Below are 16,143 nucleotides of genomic sequence, written 5' to 3' on the forward strand. Positions count from 1 at the left end.
AGAGAGAAAAGCACATTGTGGGAGGTCTGATTAATCTACATTTCCCTAAATTTTCTGTATGATCAGCATGCTGTTTGTATCCAACTACAGGCTTAATATACCTCCTTGAGATTTTATCTTACAGCAACCTGCTTGGATAAGCTAAGATCAAATCAAGAGTGTCTTCTTGGATAGTTTTCCCTTGCTATAAAAGAAGAGATATCAATCTCGAAAACCAGTTTAGACTCTTAGATTAGGGAGTGGAATCTGCTCTTTGCATTCTTGTCTGGATTCATAAAGTCATCTCATGGCTTCTGGCTTAGCACTGACCATGAATCAAGAGTTCATCACTTGGACGGTCTTATTAGATTTAAAACTACTTTGTTGGGGGATTTTCCTGAAAGACAAACTGCTGAAGATTGGGAAACTTCTCCCGTTGAGGCAAGACAGTACAAAGTCTTAAACGAGACACAGGGGATCAAAATACTGCAAGGTCTGATGTAACGATCAGCATTATTTGGTTCACAGGATAACGACATTGGGGAAGCAGCACAGCTGTGACGAGGGCGTTTTAAACCTCATGAGGCCCATAGGAGGGAAGAGCTGAACTTACCTGCAGCAAGCCGGCCAGTTTTTTCTTCTGCTCCTCCAGACACACACTTGCTGACTTCCATTTCTCTTGGATCTCAGTGAGTTCGGCCTGCAGGGTGGCCTCAGCCCCGCTGTCAGCCGAAAGCAGAAGCTGCTTGCCAGCCTCCACGGTGAGGATGTAGCTGCCTTGTTGCCTCAGGAACACTTTTTCTTTGAACTGAAAGGAACCGGAGATTTTTGACTTTCTCATTCTTCTCTTCACCATATCCCCGTTAAAAGTGTTTTTAAATAATCCTAAATTTCTGCATCCATAACATGCCTTTTTCCCCTCAAAGCTTTACTGACCCTATGAGTGGGCCCATATGGGCCCGAGTGAAGGAACATATAAATAAATGAGGATTCCACAAACAGGGTTTAGTTTCTGTTGCCAGCTTTTAAACAGTCATGATGCAACAGGAAGACTTCTCTATGAGGCTGATGCAAAGAGACACAGAGTGACGTCTGACCCACTTGGAGGGCACACTGAGGCTTCTTCAAGAGGCAAAAGCTTCATGAGTCTTAAAAGACACGGGGATACAACCAGATGAAGAAGGATCTGGTGTGATGAGGCCAGGAGTCAAGGAGAGAACACCTTCCGCATAGAGAAATGAGGATGGGCAAACTCGCGCGACAGGATAAATTATGAGTTCAGGACACTAGACTCAGTTGCCAGTGGCTAGAATGTAGGATGTCTATAAGTGAGTGGTGTAAGATAAGGCAAGACCAGACCTTGAAGAGGAGATTGATGTTTATAGTAAAAGTGACTGAGATTCATGGAAGAGTATTAAGCCATCAGGTAGAAAATGGAGTGGAAGAAGGTCATATGTTGGATACCCTAAGACATGTTAGGGTTTCTCTGGTGGTTCAGTGGTGAAGAAAGTGCCTGCCAATGCAGGAGATGCAGGTTCGATCCCTGGGTCGGGAAGATCCCCTGGAGAAGGAAACGGCAATTCACTCCAGTATTCTTGCCTAGAGAATTCTATGGACAGAGAAGCCTAGTGAACCACAGTACATGGAGTTGCAAGAGAATGAGTCATCATGATTTAGAGACTTAAACAACAATAACAAAGAAACGTTAGGAAGTGCTTGCCTATCTAGGGAAGAAATCATGACCACCTCATCTAAGGCAGTGGCAGTGGGGATGAAGACTTGAGGGATATAAGCTGCAAGAAGCGTGAGAAAAAAGAAGAGTAGAGATCTAGAAGGACTCTAGGGTTGCTGATGGATATAGACCAGTGATGACATTTTCTTGGTTTGGACACATGGAATGGATTGATGGAGAGTGGTTCGTTCAGGGATCATAGATGCTATTGGAACCCACCAAGTATCTTATGTCTGTGATGCAGATAAAGCTAAAAGGTGGCTGGATGCATGAGTTGGAGGCTCAGGAGGTGAATGTGACCAGAAGATCCAAAGTGACCCTTCTCTGCTGGTAGGGAGTCACGGAAGCCATGTGCAGAGATGGGGTTTCTCAGAGAATCGAGGAGGAAACAGGAAGCAGAGAGTGACTTTTTTTTTTTTTTTTTTAATATGTCTTTATTTGGCTGAGCCAGGTCTTAGTTGCAGCATGTGGGATCTAGTTCCCTGACCAGGAACCGAACCCTGATCCTCAGCATTAGGAGCACGGAGTCTTAGCCACTGGACCACCAGGGAGGTCCCAGAGAATGACCTTTAAGAAAAGAGAAGCCCACGAAATATCCTGGGAGGGACCGATGAGAGGATGAGGAGGTCTCTATTTAAGAGGCTGGAGTCCCAAACTCCCAGGTGGTGAAAGTAAGGGGAATGGACAAACAGCCCACCCAGGGCTGACCCTTTCACCTTTTCTGGAATATTTAAGGTTCCTGTTTAAACGGCTCATGAGTAAAGTATGTATTATCACTGCCAGGTTCTCCTGTCCTTGCCACTGCATTTCCATCCACACTGGGACTCACTGAGCTGCCGAGAGGGCTTTGGGGGTGAAGTCTTTGAAGAAGCTGGGACTTTCACTGTTAAATACGGACTCTGTAATGGATCATTTTGTATATTTCTGCGGACATTTGAGAACAATGTTTGTTGCCATTCCAGTGTCACTCTAGAATCCTGAAGAACGGGGGTTAGGGTAAAGCATGCAGTGAACACACGGAAGAGGTTTAGAAATTGCCTGCTTTGTACCTTACCTGCACTTGATCAAAGAGGGCCCTTGCTTGCTGCAGTGGTATCCGGACACTCCCCAGACCACTCACGGGCAGACAGGACACCTCCACCAGCCATTTACGGAGCTTTTCTGCCATCTCCCTGTAGCGGTGCCACTGGTGGATCTGGCTGTCGATGATGCCCCGCCTCTGCTGGGCCCGGCGGATCACCCCCTGCCACTGATTACTGAGGAGGGTCAATTTCAGGTTGAACTCATCCCTGGTGAAGAAATAATTACATAAGGAAAACCACTGTTATCCTGATGAAAGTGTTGTGAAAGTGTTAGCCGCTCAGTCGTGTCCAACTCTTTGCCACCACATGGACTGTAGCCCACCAGGCTCCTCTGTCCATGGAATTCTCCAGGCAAGAATACTGGAGTGTGTAGCCATTCCCTTCTCCAGGGGATCTTCCTGACTCAGGGATCAAACCCAGGTATCTTGCACAGAAGGCAGATTCGTTACCATCTGAGCTGCCAGGGAAGCCCTGTCTAGGACAGAGGCCTTCATATATCATGCTATGATCTACTGTCAGCTCTTCTGAATGTCATTAGAAAAATTAAAAAACAGTCAAACTATCAGCCCACCAGGACTTCCCTGGTGGCTCAGAGGGTAAAGCGTCTGCCTGCAATGCGGGAGACCCGGCTTCAATCCCTGGGTTGGGAAGATCTCCTGGAGAAGGAGATGGCAACACACTCCAGTATTCTTGCCGGGAGAATCCCATGGACGGAGGAGCCTGGCGGGCCACAGTCCCTGGTGTTGCAAAGAGTCAGACACGACTGAGTGATTTCACTTTCACTTTATCAGTTTGCAGACAGTCAGTGTGTCAGAATAGGTAGACATATCTGTAAGATCACTGTCATTCACTCTGAGTGCATGAGAGGGGATAGAACATAAGACAGCAGCTTCAGTGGGAATGACCCCCTGGACACGCCCATCACAACGTATCAGCACGTGACAGCATCTTATGTATGCCACAGCAGGAGAAAGTGAAGAGACCGGCTTATTTACAACCTCTGTCTCCAGCTACACTTATAAACCGCTTTGGATGAACAAAACTGGGTTATTTTAGCTAGAAATCATAAACCACTCAAATAAAATTATGTTGTTTAAAAATACTTAAAAAACTGTACTCCATAAACTCTCACTATTCCCTCACAAGAGACAGCCCTAATCTTTAGCAAATTATTTCACATTCTAAAACATCCCTTCTACATTTTAAGCCCACTTTGCTCGTTCTTAGAAAAATGTAAACTGTCTAGTCATCATTTTTGAATAAAGATTGTCCATATACTTAGAGACATTAAATTTTATTTAAGCTTTCTCAATATAAGGCTGACTAATCTCAGAACTTTTAGTTGCTTCTTCCTACCTCTGTGTTTCCTAACTTTAAAAAATGTTGGTGGTTTTTTCTTTTTTAAATTATGTTTTCTTTAGCAGCCAACTGTGGCTCTAGAACTGGTTTGTCCAGTACCAAACAGACTGTAGTAGATTCTAGTTCTAGTCACATATTTTAGTACTAAAGTGTAACATTACTTGCTCTTTCTCTATTTTACTCATTTGCTTTTCTTTCTTCTTGTGGATGGGTTCTAATCTGAATTAGATTTATTATTCTGGACTCCTATATTCTTGATATATTACCTAGGGCTACTATAAACTTGAGTTTCCCTGGTGGCTCGGACAGTAAAGAACCCACCAGCCAATGCAGGAGATTTAAGAGACATGGGTTCCATTCCTGAGTAGGGATGATCCCCTGGAAAACGGAGTGACTACTCACTCCAGTATTCTTGCCTGGAGAACTCCATGGACAGAGGAGCCTGGAGGGCTACAGTCCATTGGGTCACAAAGAACTGGACATGACTGAGCAACTAACACACACACTAAGACCTTTGATTTTGTAACCAAATGTGTTATTCAGTGCTTCTGTTTCTGAAAGAAAATTCTGATGTTTATAATCTATTTGCAATAGAACTAAATATGATGAATTAAACAGTAATAACAGTTAGACTATCAGTGTTTGCAAACAGTGAGTGTATCAGAATAGGTGGACATATCTGTAAGGTCAAATATGATGAATTAGGTTCATGACACTTCCTTAACGATGCAAGCATCTGTCATCTCTGACAACATCTCCAGGACTTGAGGATGTTCTGTAAAAATGAAGAATACCATACATGTTGTTTCCCTATTGGCTAGCGTCCAGGGTCTCTCTGGAGCCTCATCTTCACTTTGTAGAACCAAGCTGTCTGGAGCTATCTGACAGCATGAGGAGCTACTCAAAACAGGACACTGGGTTCAGTGCTGAACCTGAACTCTCAAAAACAAAACATATGAACAAACCTTTAAAACACAATACATTGGTAATCTAGGACCTCTCTTATTTGTCAACATGCTCTCATTTGAATTTTTTTTTTTCCCACTAGCAACGTTCCAAAATTATCCTCAGATCCAATCCTATTTTCATCTCCTTGGTGTTTTTCCCTGCTAACATTTAAAATTAATAGATGTTGGCTTGCACATGAATTTTAAATTTTATTTTACTTAATGATGTGAGCTTTTATAATATTGTCACAGAGAAGGGAGGATAAAACAAAAGATAAGTTGATTGCCTTTGAATATGTCTTATTCTAAAGGCCTTAAATTCTTAGTTAAGCTCACATTTAAGTTTGGCTTCCTTGGAATAAATATGGCATCAAATTTTGTTGTTCCAAGTTTAACCATGAAAATCTTTCATGTACTTCCAAAGAAATATCCACTTAAGACTAAAATTGGTTCCAAAACATGAAAAAAAAAACCCAACACACTCTTAATCAAAATAATGATTTATTTTCTATTTTGGGCGGGGGGGACTAAGTTAATTATAATCACAACTAGACTCTTGAGAGTCCCTTGGACTGCAAGGAGATCCAACCAGTCCATTCTAAAGGAGATCAGTCCTGGGTGTTCTTTGGAAGGACTGATGCTAAAGCTGAAATTCCAATACTTTGGCCACCTCATGCAAAGAGTTGACTCATTGGAAAAGACCCTGATGCTGGGAGGGATTGGGGGCAGGAGGAAAAGGGGACGACCGAGGATGAGATGGCTGGATGGCATCACCTACTCATTGGACAAGAGTTTGGGTGAACTCCGGTAGTTGGTGCTGGACAGGGAGGCCTGGCGTGCTACAATTCATGGGGTCGCAAAGAGTTGGACACGACTGAGAGACTGAACTGAACTGAACTGGTCTTAATTATGGAAAAGACATACAAATGTGATAAAAGAAATGAGATTTGTATTCCAAATATCACCATAGAAAATTGACTGGGTAGAGTAAATATTGTTCCTAGGAAAGGTAACATAGGACAAAGCTGCCAATTCACATACCATAAATCTAAAAGGGGGCTAGATTTTACCTCTGCATTTTTAATACAGAGATACTTTGTTAAGTAATAAAGAGAAAGCAGGGTTTCAGACTGAGTGTAATCTGACTTAAGGTAGCAAACCATTTCCAAATCATGGTAAGGGAAACCTGGCTTTTCCTGAGTAAAAACCAGGTACATGGGGGCTAGGCTTGATTCTGTTGCTACTTAGTTATGTGAACTTGGTCAAATGACTTCACGTTTCTGGGCCTCAATTTTTCATTTGTAAGTAAGAGAGATGGTCTAGTGACCTCTGTGCTCCTCTGAGGAATAAAATTTCTGCAACTGTATGAGAATCTTACCAGCATCTGTTGACACATCATTGACACAATTCATTCTGATCTCTTAATTCCAGTCTCCTCCAGACCACTAGCAAAGGTTGGCTAGGTGATTTCCAATTACTCTATGTCCTTCATATAACACAACAGAGGTTCTTTAAAAAGATTCAATACTCAGTCATTTCAGCGGTTCAGACAAGTCTTTCCTTTAATTACTGAGGGTTTTTTGCGGGACACTTGCTTTAGGCATATGTTCTCTAATCTGCTCAAAGAAAATGACTAATTTACTGGAACCTTTCTTTGTGATACAACATCAAAGATCCTACCTGTCATCAACTTGACCTTGTTCTAGAAGGTGCTGTCCATCAAAAATGATTGAGTGCAAAATCTGCTGACGGCTGAACATCTCTGCTTGAAACAACTGTTATTAAAAAAAAAAAAAGAAAAACATAATTTAGAGTTCCTAATTTTAGTGACCAGTTCTCCAAAAACTTTCCAAAAATTCTGGTTTAAGCAAGACTATGAAAAACACTTCCAGATGAATCAGACTGCATTAATATAAAAAATCCTGCAATGTAAGAACATTTTAAAAACTATCTGTTAAGATAAACTTAAAGATACAGTTTAGTTTTTGTTTACTAAGTCTGTGACTAAAAGTATAATTATGTTTCCCTTCTTTCTTTCAAAATCACCCAATAAAGTTAGTTAATACATAATTTGTATTCTGGTTTATTTTATATGCAGAATATGGTCTATTTTTAGACAGAATAGTTCTAAAACCTTTTAAAAAGTTGAAGAATGGAAAAAATCCATCATTTTTAATAAACTCACTGTTTTTCAATTTAGCTTAGTTAATAAAACTGTTTCGCCACTAAGACTTTCAAATTTTCACTGTTTTTTAAACAGGTTTATTGAGAGAAAATTCTATATCATATAACTCACTTGATTAAAGTATACAATAATTTTTCTTATATTTACAGTTATACAACTATCACCACAATCAATTTTAGAGTATTTTCACAATCCCCTCCCAAAGCTCCATACTCATTAACAAGTTTCCAGCTTTTAGCTTTTCTCTGTCCTAGGAATCCTGGATCTGCATTTGTGTGTATTTCATAAACACATGGAGCAACTTAGTTACACCAGTAAACAGCAAAATAGAGACTAAGAGCAAATTTATTAATTTGCTTTCTGGATCTAATTCTCTCTAGACGTTTCTTGAGAAAGAATCATAACGCAGTTTGATCAGGAAGTACACTGGGAGATGTTTGGTAGCTTGATTTTCTAGTATAAAATATGCATGTGCTTTTTAAAGAACTCACAATTTTATTTTATTTTTTATTATCTTTTTAAATCTTTATTTTTACTTTATTTTGCTTTACAATACTGTATTGGTTCTGCCATACGTTGACATGAATCCACCATGGGTGTACATGAGTTCCCAGTCCTGAGCCCCACTCCCACCTCCCACCCCATATCATCTCTCTGGATCTTCCCCGTGCACCAGCCCCAAGCATCCTGTATCCTGTATCGAACACAGACTGGCGATTCGTTTCTTACATGATAGTATACATGTTTCAATGCCATTCTCCCAAATCATCCCACCCTCTCCCTTTCCCACAGAGTCCAAAAGTCTGTTCTATACATCTGTGTCTCTTTTGCTGTCTTGCATACAGGATTATCATTACCATCTTTCTAAATTCCATATACATGTGTTAGTATACTGTATTGGGTTTTTCTTTCTGGCTTACTTCACTCTGTATAATAGGCTCCAGTTTCATCCACCTCATTAGAACTGATTCAAATGTTTTCTTTGTAATGGTTGAGTAATATTCCATTGTGTATATATACCACAGCTTTCTTATCCATTCATCCACTGATGGGCATCTAAAACTCCCAATTTTAATTTATTAAAGATTTTTGACCAAAGTGTAATCTCTAAGCAACTAGCCTCAGAAATATTAGTGTAGTATGTCACTCAACTTGGAAATTATCTTACCGTAATTCTGACACGATACCTTGCAGGGTATTGAAGCCTGTCCCATGCTTATAACCAATCACATTTTGGGGATTAAGATATCAAAACTTCAAGCTTAAAAAAGACGAAAAAAACATGGCATGCATCTGAGCAGACTCAGTGCACAGTATAGGACTTTCTTCCACACGGCGCTTTGCAGCACCTTCCAAAGGCCTAACACTGTTTTATCAGCCAAAACAGTACTGGCATAACTTACCTCATGTGCTCTCTGCTGCTCCAAAAGATGCTGATAATTGCCTGAAATCTCTACTGCTAACTTTTGTTCCGTCTGAACTAGGAATTCCATCCATGTTTCACATTTTTCCAAGAAAGTCTGATGTTGTAGCAAAAATGACTGTAACTTACTGACGGAACAAAAGAAAAAGAATGACGATGTTGCTGCTTTTTTCTTATGCCTGTAGCACATAAAACTAGATTAAATATTCTCTGCCTCCAATTTTAATTTGACCTCTACAAAGCTCTCCCATGAGGTAGTAAAGTGTTTTAAAAAATAAAAAGAAAATCGAAGAAAAATATTTTAGTGATAAATATATATATCTTTTACATATTCTTATATAAAGGGTTTCCTTGGTGGCTCAGAGGGTAAAGCATATATAAAAGCTTTATTTTTTGATAAAAACAAGATTAAACATTCTTCACTACATTCAACATGGGAAACCGTATCACAATTTGAGTTGCCCACTTTTAGTTCAAATTTTGTATCACTGGAAGACCTAGAATGTATAAATATACACAAATCATGAACTTATCTGTATGGATACTTCAGAGCGGCCAAAACATCTCTGGGTTACGCTACCTGAACCTTTCCGTGGTCTGGGAGGAGATCAGAGCCCAGTGCCGATTCAGATTCTGCACCCTTTTGATTTCTTTATCGTTCAGGGGCAGCCTGTATCCAAGCTCATTCAGACGGTCTAAATCTGGGACCATGCTGCTGAATTTCAGCATCTGTCCCTGGAAGCAAGATGCAAAAGTAGGTTTAGCACCACAGTCAGAAAAGGCAGAGGACTTTCAGAGTGGACAGTGAACTTCTGATTTCAGGGAGAAGCTGGTCTTTGGTCTCCTCTGCATTTCTAGGCACCCACTTGCCATCTCCGGAGTCACAAAGAAAGCAAAACGGCATCTCCCCAACAGCTTTCAGTGCTGCTGCTGCTACTGCTGCACAGCTACTCGCTGTTCTCTATTGAATGCTTAGTAGTTTACGTGTGTTATTTACTTGCATCACTTACTCCGCAGTAATGCTTGCTTGAACTGATAAAGGATGAAAATTGTGTTGATGACTGAAAAAACTTATTTCCTACCCTTTATATGTCATTTATCTGTGTTAACCTGCTCCATTATTATTTAATAATAATAATAATAGTTATAGCAGTAATAGCTAACATTTTTTTGAGCCCTTATAAACCAAGCACTGTTGCAAGAGCTTTACAGATAATAACTCGTTTTATCCTCAAAACAATTCCATAAGGTAAGAACCACTACTATGGCTGATTTACAACAAGAAATATGAGGCACAGACTCTTTAAGGAAATTGCTTAAGACCACCCAGCTCATGAGAGAGCCAGATAAGCAACACTTGATGGGTTCTCCCTGGATACAACACAAACTCACTTAAACTCTGAAATTACCATGTGTCATCTCAAGAGCTTCAGCTTTAGTTTCTTGACCCCAACCCCAAAGTTGGTGAGATTCAGCTGAGAAAGCAGTCTATGCTTTCTGGTCTCTTTTGCCCTTCCACACACAGGACAAAGCTGCCTGTCCTGCCTTTTCCTGTGGGCATTCTTAACTCCATCGAGGAAACTGGCTATAGGAAGAAGAAAAGGTCCGGCCACCTTTGGCTGTGTGTGTTTCCACTTTATGTGCTCTGAAAAAAGGCTCATAACCCCGAGAGAGAATAAATTTTTCCAACTGTCAAAGCCAAAAGCAACCTGTTAGATGCCAGAATTTCCATGGGTACGTATCAGCAGTGAACAAAACTGACATGGTGCTCACAGAGTGTAAGACACTATTCCAGTAGTGGAGAGAACAGAAGTCAGTTAATCATAGGAATGTCATTAGAAGATACAATGAAACTCTGAAGAAAAAGAACAGTAGGTCTGACAGTGTGTTGCTGGGGAGCCTGATGGACAGAAGGGGAGGCTTTCTGAGAGTGCCATTGAACAAAAGGACCAGGAGCTGATTCCTTTTGGTGGGCATGGGGTTGGTGGGGATAAGGAATGAATTCCAGGAAGAAGGAAGCCAGGGCACATCCTGCCCAGAGACGCTGGGAAACATCGCAGCTCCCAAGTGGCTGGAGAGTGACATGGACGGTGGTGAAGATGAGATCCTTAGGAGGGTGGAAGCTGGGTATTTCTCATTTTGATACTTCACCACATCTTTACCCTGAGAGCAATGGGAACCCACAGAGGGTTTAAGCAGAGGGATAATATAATAATAAAAATGGTCATGTCTATTGTATTATTTTACTTACTTTAATATAGTTCATAATTAAGTAAATCCCTGCAAAAGGAAAAAAATCATTGTAGCATTATGGGTTGGAGGGAGAGAGAGAGAGATTCAAGGAGGTCCATGGAGGTTGGAGCTTGTCCTTGGCCCCCGAGAGAGACTGGGCAACTTGAACTAGGAGCGGATGAAGGTAGCAATGAAGCTGAAAGGTTTAAGAACATTGACGGAGGTCATGGACTAGGTGTGAGGAGGGACCAGGGGGAGGAGGAAGAAAAGTGAGATGCAGACAGGCACTGCTCCTGGGATCCCTCATCACGGACCATGACATCCGCTGTGCTCACAGACATCAGCCCTCTCAAAAGAACCGGAAAGAGAGCTGGTAAGAACTCTCTTGGGAACAAACGGCAGGCCTATGTCAGGAGTTCTGAGTTACCCTTAAGATTCTGAGCATAGCAGATAGACCTGGGGGACCTTCCTGGCACACCAGTGATTAAGACTCTGTGACTTCACTGCAGGAGGCAGGGGCTCGATTCCCTGGTAGAGGAAGTAAAATTTTAAACAATTAAAATGCACATGCTTGGCCAAAATAAAAAAAGAAGAAGCAGCAGAAGCTAGATCTGGGACAAGGATTTGAACACACTTACCTTCAGCTCCTCCATCCTTTCCTGGATGGTCGAGAGGTCAGATGAGTGGCTAGGGTCCTGCCCTTGTAGTATTTCTTCAGCTTCTACTATCCAGGTCTCCAAAGCCTCTAAACTCTTGGTAAAGGTTTCATAGTCAAGAACGCCAGCCTTTGTTTCCACAAAAGAAAATTGGTATTTAGAAATCTAGTGAAAGGGCAAGTGGATGTTAAAATTAGTTTTCATATTCTTGCGTCAAATTGCCATTCTCCAGATGTCATTTCTAAAAAGACAAGGTTGCCATGATTTACACTTTCTTCTTTGTATTAATGTAATTTTCCTAAAGCTTAGAATAATTTTATGTACCATTGATTAACCAATTAAAGTTTTTAAAAATACATTATCAAGAGAGATACATTGATTCTTACAAAAGCTGATGTAAACATGAGGGTTAACATTAACGTTACTTAACATTTATTAATTGAACACATTTTACCATGGGACAAATCACTGATTTTAGGGCAAAATTATATGATAGAGAACAGGGCAAGACTCCCAGCTTTCCTTGACCCCACTGGAACTTTCAAATTTGTTTATTTTTAATTTTTTTACCTTGAAGGAAGCATTGTTTTGATGATGAAAGTTCTCCTTTTCCTATTTACGCCCAGGTTTTACAGGATGCCTAATTCATAACACCCGCTGAATATAAGCTCTGTACCTGTAACACACTTTGCTGTTTGCAGAGAGCCTGTTCTAGGGCATGTGATTGTTGCTTCAAAGAGAGCCAATCGGACTGAATGGCTGATGCTGCCGAAGCATCCACTTGTTGCTTGAGTTGCCCTCCCAGCTCATGAAGAACTACGAGAGAATCCTGAATCGGCCCCAATCCTTTGAGGAGGTCCTGCAGAAGATGAAAATATGCTCATCATGAAACAACAGGTTAAGTGTACCCATTATTGTAAACAATTACAGACACTCATTCTTATTTGTCCAATTATTACACTAAATAACCTCTCCCTGCGGGGTGGGGGGAGGGAATCAAGAATTGAATTCCATTTTTAAAAACGTGTGTATTAACATTAAAAAAGTGCTATTCTGATTATAAAAGCCACATAGGTTCCTTGTAAGACATAGAGGAAATGCAGAAAAACTTACTTAAAGAAGAAAAAAAAAATTATCTACAAGTAGAGCCAATCACTAGAAATATTTTGGCAGTTTTGTTGTTTTTTTCCCTTGCCTCTTCATGTAATTGATATCAAGTTGAAAATCCAGTGCTGCATTTTACCTTCTAGGACTTAATATTAGACACACAAGGGAGGAGCTGCATGTGTGTGGTCACACCATGGTGGTTACAGTACCCCCCTCCCTGGCCGGTGGGCTCGGAAGCCTAGGTACGGCTCTGTGGGCAGCAGCAAGAGCGGGCTCCATCCTTTTCCGCAGCATCTCTTGCCTCCATGCTTTGTGGGACCCCTGTATATACTCCAAATCACAAGCTGGTGGAAATTCCCTCTCTCAGTTCCATCTACCACTTAGGGACGACAACTGACTGGTTCTTCTCTACCTGTTGCTGATGACTCACAGATAGATGGAAAGAGCAGAGCCTGCCTGGGGACTTCAGTGAGAGGTGAAAAACAAAGGACAACTTTAAGCCTGACAGAGAGATCAGAAAATTCACAGCCATCATTTGGCGCCCTTGACTGTAAAATAAGATCTCTCAACTCAGGAGGACTGAAAATGGAAAATGACAAATCTCATAAAGATGAGCTATGTGGAAAGAGAAAAAAAACAAAACACTGAATTAACTTTACGGTAAAACTTAAACTCTAGCTTTCAAGGGATTATTCATTTTTCATGTGAAGGCCTTAGAACGAGTTAAACTTTTATTTATATGTCTTTTACAACCTGCCTAATTCTAATAAACTGATTTGGGAAAGTTTATAAGAAGGTCTTTGAAATAAGTTCATTAAAATAAAGACACAGGGCAAACAGTAAGAGGCCATATGATAGGTGAAATGAGAGAAGAATCATTCCTGAAAACTTTAAGTAGGTTATTGGCAGCTGCAGTGAAAAAGAGAAATATTAAAAAGCTATTAAAAAGAAGTATACTCATAAATCAGGAGAGAAAGACTTCTTCTTACCATTAAATTCTTAGAAGAAATTATGATGTTGAGGCTTACATAAGAGATAATGGCCCTAACTGGACGATATCTTTTAACAGTGGATTTTTAAAAGATGTAACATTACTTTTCATACAGTCATTTCTTATATTGACCATCTCTATAAAATAGAGATCCTGAGTCTTTCACACGGACTGTATTCCATTAGGAAAAATGGGAAAATGACTCTTTAAAAAGAAAGCAATGGGAGGGGATCTCTTTATCTCTGATACATGTGCAACTGGTTCTGAAAACCTAGCAGGCTCTCTGATATTTGAAACAATTATTTTTGGAAAGCTGTCCCACATAGAGCAATAACAAAAGCTTACACACAGCAGCACTCGCTCTGTTAAACTTGAGAAGTCTAAGCCTGGCAAGTTGAGAACTCGCGATAGTTCTTGAACGTACATTGCAATCTTGGATCCAGGTGGCAACTTCATCATCACCGATGTCCTTGTCGGTGGCTGCCTTCAGGAACTCGTTGGTTCGTCCCTCCTGTTGTTGAACTGTAGCAGCACACTGTTTGAAGTAGTCCTTGTATCTCTGCCAAAGCTGAAGTAGGGCCTTGCTGGCACGCAGCTGCTCGGCAATCTCTTCCAGCAAGTTATTCCATCTGGAAATGATAGCCAACATTCATGGGTTGATTCCCACCTCTCACCAAATGCTGTTATTTGCTATTTTATTTTTCATGATCCTGGTTCATGTGAATATGGAAATAATGCAGATGTCTCATTTTTTTTTAACGTAATAAAAAGTAACATTTCACAGTCATATTTCAAGGGTAGATAGTAGAAAAGGGGTCAGTCTTGGGGTATATTGCAGTTATAATTCCTTTCCAAATGTCTTCACTGCATTTGTGTGTGTGTGTGTGTGTGTGTGTGTGTGTGTGTGTGTGTGTGTGTGTGTGCGTGCAGTCATAGCCCGCCAGGCTCCTATGTCCACGCAATTTCCCAGGCAAGAATACTGGAGTGGGTTGCCATTTCCTTCTCCAGGGGATCTTCCCGACCCAGGGATTGAACCCAGGTCTCCCACACTACAGGCAGATTTTTTTTACCAGTGAGTCACCTGAGAAGCCCCATCTTGACTTACATTTGTTTCTCCTTAAATTCATTTTGTGAAAATAAAAATATTAATAGAATAGAGCCTATAAGGCTCAAGTTCAAAATGTTAGGGTTTTAATTGTATCATTATTTATAATTAGACTGTGATATAAATAATGAGCAACACTGTAAAACCAGTATATTCCATACCTCATGTTGACTTCTTTTAGTGTATTTGTAAGAGTTTCTGTCACAGGTGGGTGACACTCTTTTAAAAGTTGATTGGTCACAGAGCCAAATTTCTGCAAGCTCTTTTCCTGTTTTTCTAGATCATCTTGAAGATTCTGCCCAAAGAAAAGGCCACAGATGACATGCTAGAGTCTAAAAATTCTAATGATCAAATTTTAAAGTAATATAGCTGCTTTCATACAATATGAAAATATGCACATAAAATACATAAACTGTGACTTTTGCCCCAGTGTTTCATAGCTTTCCTTTAGATAATCATTTTTCCTTTTTAATGAGTTTCTTCTTGTGGGTGTGAGGAGGAACTCTTAACAGTTGAGCCTTGGAGTGGGATGGGTAATTCTGCCAGGAAAGTTCACACAGGGAACCTGTGTTCATCATCCAGGAGGAAGCCGTGGGGCTGGTGGGTGTGCAACCTGGCACATTGTGGTTCTCTTTGCTGCTCAAGATCAAAATCCAGATCTGTATTCTATCACTTACCGAGAGCTGCTCTACCAGAAACTTCTGATAATGACAGTTTAAGATATCATAGCTTTTCTGCACGCGTGCATGCTCAGTTGCTTCAGTCGTGACAGTCTCTTTGTGACCCTGTGGACTGTAGTCCGTCACATTCTTCTGTCCATGGGATTCTCCAGGCAAGAATACTGGAGTGGGTTGCCATGCCCTACTCCAGGGGATCTTCTCCACCCAAGGATCAAACCCGAGTCTCCTGCGTCACCAGCATTGCAGGCAAATTCTTTACACACTGAGCCACCCAGGAAGCCCCATAGCTTTTCTGAGTACCATCTAAGTTCTAGCTCTGAGTGTTCTTCCTTGCAAAGAATCTTTATTACACAGGTTATAAGCTTGGCGGAGTCTTCCACCAAGAACCAGTGAAGAAGGATATTTCCCAGGAAATGCTGAAGTGACAGATTCAGTTCTTAGTAAAACTCCTCAGGGAAATCAGGCTGCAAAAATCCACCCCTACCTGACACTGCTTTCTGGTCGCCATCAAATCAAAACACATGAGGAATAGACCCTGAGTCCTTTCATATCTTAAGATAGAAGAGGTGAAACAGAGTAGGCTAAATTAAAAGGTGTTTCTCCTCAAAGATATAAAATGTGTTTTTAAACTTACTAGTCTCAAAATTGGAGAAAGCAATGGCAAC

General features: G+C 40.8%; 1 protein-coding gene across 2 annotated transcripts in view; it reads right to left on the reverse strand.

Annotated features, from left to right (window-relative positions):
* LOC138089973 (nesprin-1-like) overlaps positions 1–11,687 on the reverse strand; it is a 103,448-nt gene extending 91,761 nt beyond the window's left edge. For both annotated transcript variants that reach the window (XM_068985552.1, XM_068985551.1), the window contains exons 1-6: positions 11,578–11,687; positions 9,288–9,442; positions 8,688–8,835; positions 6,780–6,874; positions 2,766–3,000; positions 593–787 (exon numbers count right to left, since the gene is read on the reverse strand). In XM_068985552.1, coding sequence (XP_068841653.1) covers positions 593–787; positions 2,766–3,000; positions 6,780–6,874; positions 8,688–8,835; positions 9,288–9,442; positions 11,578–11,592 — 843 coding nt within the window. In that variant the 5' untranslated portion in view covers positions 11,593–11,687. The remainder of the gene's footprint in view (positions 1–592; positions 788–2,765; positions 3,001–6,779; positions 6,875–8,687; positions 8,836–9,287; positions 9,443–11,577) is intronic.
* Between the last annotated feature and the right edge of the window lie 4,456 nt (positions 11,688–16,143).

Source organism: Capricornis sumatraensis, chromosome 13 (assembly GCF_032405125.1).
Source record: "Capricornis sumatraensis isolate serow.1 chromosome 13, serow.2, whole genome shotgun sequence".
Taxonomy (NCBI): domain Eukaryota; kingdom Metazoa; phylum Chordata; class Mammalia; order Artiodactyla; family Bovidae; genus Capricornis; species Capricornis sumatraensis.